General features: G+C 50.6%; 1 protein-coding gene across 1 annotated transcript in view; it reads right to left on the bottom strand.

Annotated features, from left to right (window-relative positions):
* LOC106806647 overlaps window positions 1–3,608 on the bottom strand; it is a 13,702-nt gene extending 10,094 nt beyond the window's left edge. Inside the window, exon 1 of the mRNA XM_014808650.1 lies at window positions 3,536–3,608. Coding sequence (XP_014664136.1) covers window positions 3,536–3,561 — 26 coding nt within the window. The 5' untranslated portion in view covers window positions 3,562–3,608. The remainder of the gene's footprint in view (window positions 1–3,535) is intronic.
* Between the last annotated feature and the right edge of the window lie 2,031 nt (window positions 3,609–5,639).

Here is a 5,639-nt window from a genome sequence, read left to right as displayed (position 1 = left end):
CTCTCGTCTCTCTCTCTCTCTCTCTCTCTCTCTCTCTCTCTCTCTCTCTCTCTCTCTCTCTCTCTCTCTCTCTCTCTCTCTCTCTCTCTCTCTCTCTGTGCGTGCGTGCGTGCGTGCGTGCGCGTGCGTGCGTGTGTGTGTGCGCGCGCGAGCGTGTGTTCGTACCACGACCATGCTTTGTGTGTGATGACTTTGCATGCTTTGGGAAAGGAGATCCGGGTATGTGCATGGAAGGGGTTCGTTTATGGAAACAGCAGAAAATATTAAAAATTTGAACCAATGAAATCATCGCTGTCCGCTACGGTTCAATGCAAGATTGCCAGTTTTGTTTGTAGCGAAGTTTGCGTGATTTTTAAGTCGTGATGTTTTAATAAAATAAACGTGATTAAAGAGGTGAATACTGCATGACAAGTGTTTTGTAATGTAGGTCAGATGTTAATAAAGCGATGGCTTTAGGTATTTCTTTGATTTTCTATGTAACACGGCCGTAAATAGTGAAAAGGTTGTCGTGCATTTTGCACGACAAAATTCACAGGTTTTGTCTATGGAAGGCTATTGGGCCCTAAAATAATATCAGAATATAAAAATGTTTAGGGCACAATTTATTGGTCTACCTAAATACGTGAGTACATCAATACGTCAATACATCAATACATCAATACATCAATACATCATTAGATGGGCTGGGTGGGGGCTGGGGCGCCTGTGTCCCCGTGGTTCTATTGCATCGAGGCTGGTTGGGGCTGGGGCGTCTGTGTCCCAGTCCTCGGCTTCCACTGGCCAGTAGTCCGGCTGGGCTGGGGCTGGGGCGGCGTCGTTGAAGGCTTCATAGTCGTCGTGCCAGTGGTCGTGGAAGTCGTCGTCGTCGTCGTCGTCGTCGTCCGCGTGGAGCTGCAAGAGTGACTCTGCGCTCATGAGCTCCATGGGCATGCGGCGTGGTGCCTGGATGGCGGTGCCGGCGCCTACTCCACCCATAAGGTGGAGGAACCGCATGCCGTCTACGGCCGCGTCGTACCGCACCGTCATTCCCGGGTGCGTCGCCTCGAAATAGGCGACGTCGTCCCTGAAGGCACGCCAGCTGATGTAGCGGTCGGGGTCGTGGTCGTGGTCCATGGGGGGAAGTATAGCTGGAAAACGTAGCAAAAAAATGGGACTGCTACCCCTGTAAAGATACAGGTGTACGGTATCTTGCTAAAGATACACGTGTGGATCCGTAACCACTGCCTTATTATTATGCTCTGGGGACCTAAAATATTCGTAAGACAACCCTGACGATCACCTGATGATATTATTATTAAATATTAATATTTATATATATTCATTGAACGATCGAGTCTCTTGTACTGTTGTAGGCCTATTACAAATTTATTCTACTAAATAATAGTTGCAATCCTGTTGTTTACACTAGTTGATAATTGACAATTTGACAATACTTCTAGACATGCGAAAACGCTCCGAAAGTCGTCAATGTTGTACGCTGATACAACATCATCAGCATAGAACATGATTCTCGGCTTGAACGGACGACGTTGGGCGGCAACTACAACTACGAGCACCGTAGCTTCCTTGAGCAAATCTAACGATGGTCGGAGAATCTCGTTCTCGTCATCAAAGAGAAATTATACGAATAAGTTAAACAGCGCAGCTTTGTTCATGTTTGCGACGGCCATGATGGATCCGGTGCAGGTGTGGTTCTACCTGCGGTTCTACCGTTTCCTGATGACATTTTAATTCATAGTTTGTTGTTGCACGAACGACCATTGTTTGTTGGTGGTGACCAAAGGTGGGGGTGACTGGTGGTGGTGGCTGGTGGGGTGGTGACTGGTGGTGACGGGTGGGGACTGGTGGTGGTGGAGACTGGGTGACTGGGGGTGACTGGGGGTGGTGGTGGGGACTGGTGGTGACTGGGCGGTGACTGGTGGTGACTTGGTGGTGAGGGCGCTTCGATCGCGCTGGAAAGACAGGGCCACAGTGACAGGGCCCTTGGGTATGCACGCACGCACACACCCGAGACTGAGCACACACGCGCACAGGCACGCACGCACGCACGCAAGACAGACGGACGGACGGACGGACGGACGGACGGACAATCATGCGATTCTACAAGCTGCATCTGACTATGTCAGATGAGCTAATAAATATATAAGAATAAGATATTGTTCCAGGTTGGCATACAGTCCAGCTGTGTAAATATAACGCTGGACTAGACAGTGGTAGAAATAGCCAATTACAGACAGTAACGTAGTGCGGACTGACCATAAACAATAGGTAGGCGTGTCTACCTATGCGAGTATATAACCGCGTGTTCGACTAGAGAGAGGGAGATCGGAAAGAGAGTCAGAGACATTGATTGCAATTAAGACGAGATTGGTCAGAGCCGGCTACTTTCAGCTATAACCTCGTAAGTTAAGTGATGTGACTCGCGCACCTCGACTATACGCATTCGCCCCGTTATGGGAGGATGCATAGTTAAGTCTGTACAATTAAAGAGATAACTGGATACGTACATCATAGTTCGTTATGTTCTTTATTATGCGCATTTAAATAGACGCTAGCAAAGGATGTAACACACACAGGCATTTGTAGCGTTTCAACTGTAAACACACGCCGCCGCCATTGCGCGCACACTGACACATAAATATATAGCAGGTGAGAAAGCGCGACTGCGCATGGATGTTGACGAACTTTCGCCGCCTTTAATCATGGGCGAAAGTTCGTTAACATCCGTGCGCAGTGCTAGCGAACGCGAGAATTTCGTCAGTCTTTGTGTGATTTCGCGTGACACAGCTCGGTTACGAACAGAGACATTATGTTTTTATAACAAGTTAACACTGTTCTTAAAGGAGAAACAATTAAAGATGGAAGCTGTTGGATGTATATTTGTGTTAAAATCGTGAGAAATGCAGCGAGCGTCGAGCGAATTTTTGGGATCGCGCTTTCTCACCTGCTATATATTTATGTGTCAGTGTGCGCGCAATGGGGGCGGCGTGTGTTTACAGTTGAAACGCTTCAAGTTCCTGTGGTAACACACACCCTCACGCGTAACCACTATTGGCACTAACACGATCACGGGTAGAGACAGACTACCTTATATATGTACCTGAGTATAGTACACGAGGTGTCGGCGAGTATGTCGCCTACGCCTACTCCCTAACCCTAACCAATATCAAATAGTTACATCGGGTACATATTATACGCCATTATACGACAACGACCCTTCGTGCACGGTGCCGTTGTACCGGAGTAATGCTCACAGGGTCTATGTCCCCCAGGGTACTGCCGGAACGTACCTTGGGTACGGTCCGGCAGTACCCCGGGGGACATAGACCCTCTCAGCCGTAGTAATACCGTAGGACCTACTGTAGTCTGTAGTAATAGCAGGATACTCAGTAATACTATTAATACTAATAGCCTAGTTCAGTACGTAGTTGGTTTCAATTGTAAAATGCTTATTGAGACGACAAGCATCATAGATCTTATTCACACAATATTCATGAAAATAAAATTCACTGTTTATATTATTTCTAGTTTCTACCGTTTCCTGATGACATTTTCATCCATAGTTTGTTGTTGGACGAACGACCATTGTTTGTTGGTGGTGACTGGTAGGGGCGCTTCGATCGCGCTGACGCTAGGAGCGCTGGAAAGACAGGGCCCTTGGGTATGCACGCACCATAGGCACGCACGCACACACCCGAGACTGAGCACACACGCGCACAGGCACGCACGCACACACGCACGCACGCACGCACGCACGCACGCATACACCGAGAGAGAGAGAGAGCGCCTGCGCGCGAGAGAGAGAGATAGATAGAAAGCGCGCGAAAGAGAGATAGATAGAGAGGGCGCGCGTCCGAGAGAGAGAGCGCGCGTGCGAGAGAGAGAGAGCGCGCGTGCGAGAGAGAGAGAGCGCGCGTGCGAGAGAGAGAGCGCGCGTGCGAGAGAGAGAGAGTGAGATCGGCGGGAGAGAAAGAAAGGGCGAGAGCGAGAGAAAGAGAGCGAGAGAGAGAGAGCGCGCGCGTGCGAGGGAGAGAGAGAGAGAGAGAGAGCGCGCGCGCGTGCGAGAGAGAGAGAGAGAGAGAGAGAGAGAGAGAGAGAGAGCGAAGGGGGGAAAGAAAGAGTTAGTGGTCTGCCTTTCTCGCGGCGCGGCTCTCCTCTCTCTCTCCCTCTCTGCTCGTCTCTCTCTCATGCTGTCTCTCTCCACGATCTCTCCCTCTCTCAAGTGCTCTCTCTCTCTCTGCTCTACTCTCACGTCACAGGTGGTATCTCTCGTCTCATCGTCTTTCTTCTGCTCTCTCTCTCTCTCGCTCGTCGCAGTCTTTTTTCGTCTCGCCTTCGTCTCTGCTCTCTCTCTCCTCCCTCATCGTCTCCGTCGTCTCTCGTCTCTTCCTCTATCTCTCTCTCTCTCTCTCTCTTCCTCCTCCTCTCTCTCCTCTCGTCTCTATCTCTCTCTCTCTCTCCTCTCTCATCTCTCTCAGTCTTCTCCTTTCTCTATCTTCTGCTCTTCTCTGCTCTTCTCTTCCCCATCTCTCTCTCTCTGCATCTCTCTCTCTCTCTCTCTCCTTCGCTCTCAGCTCTTTTTCTGTTCCTCTCTCCTCTTCGATCTCTCGTCTCTCTCTTTCGTCCTCTCTCTCGTCTCTCATCCTTCTCTCTCTCTGCGTCGCCTCTCCTCGTCCCCGTCTCTCTCTCTCAACCACGTCTCTCTCTCTCTCTCTCTCTGCCATCTCTCTCGCAGGGTCTCGTCTCTCTCTCTTCTGCTCCCCCTCCTCTCTCTCCTCCCTCTCTCTGTCTCTCTCTCTCTCCTTCTGGTCCTCCTCTCCTCTCTCTCTCTCTCCTCTCACTCTCTCTCCTCTCTTCTCTTTCCCCTTCTCTTCTCTCTCTGCTCTAGCCTCCCCTCCTTCTCTCCTCTCTCTTCTCCTCTTCCTCGTTTCTCTCCTCTCCCCTCCTTCTCCTTCCTCTCCTCTCTCTCTTCTCTCCTCTCTCTTCTCTCCCTCTTCTCTCTCTCTCTCTGCTCCTCCGCTCCCTCTCTCTCTTCCCTGCTCTCTTCTCCCTCTCTTCTCTCTCTCTCTCTTCTCTCTCTCTCCTCTCGTCTCCTGCTCTCTCTCCTCTGCTCTCTCTCCTCTTCATTCTCTCTCTCCTGCTTCTTCCTCTCCTCTCTCCTCTCCTCTCCTCCTCCTCTCTCTCTCTCTCGTTCGTCTCCTCGCTCTCTCTCCTCTTCTCACTCTCTCCTCTCCTCTTCTCTCCTCTTCTCTTCTCCTCTCTCTCTCCTCTTCCTTCTCTCTCTGCCTTTCCTCTCTCTCTCTCTCTCTCTTCCTGCCTCTCGTCCCCTCTCTCTTGCTCCTCTCTCTCTCTCCTCCTTCTCCCTTCCTCTCTCTCTCTCCTCCCTCGTCGCTCTCCTCTTGCTCTCTCTCTCTCCTCTCTCCTATCGTCTCGGCTCCTTTCTCTCGTACTATCTCTCTCTCGTATAATCTCGTGCTGCCTGCTCTCTATCTCTCGGCTCGCCTAATTCGTCCTCCTCGTCAACCGTCTCCTCTCTCGAGGCGTCTTGCTTCGCTCAATTCTCATCTGCTAATCTCTCCTCGTTTCGTCTCTCTCATATCTCTCGCTCTCTCCTCTCTCTCTCTCATCGTCCCTCTCTC

This window comes from Priapulus caudatus, unplaced genomic scaffold (assembly GCF_000485595.1).
Source record: "Priapulus caudatus unplaced genomic scaffold, Priapulus_caudatus-5.0.1 Scaffold171, whole genome shotgun sequence".
NCBI classification, from domain to species: domain Eukaryota; kingdom Metazoa; phylum Priapulida; class Priapulimorpha; order Priapulimorphida; family Priapulidae; genus Priapulus; species Priapulus caudatus.
The sequence above is the reverse complement of the archived record's forward strand: the minus strand, read 5'-3'. Positions and strand labels throughout refer to the sequence as shown.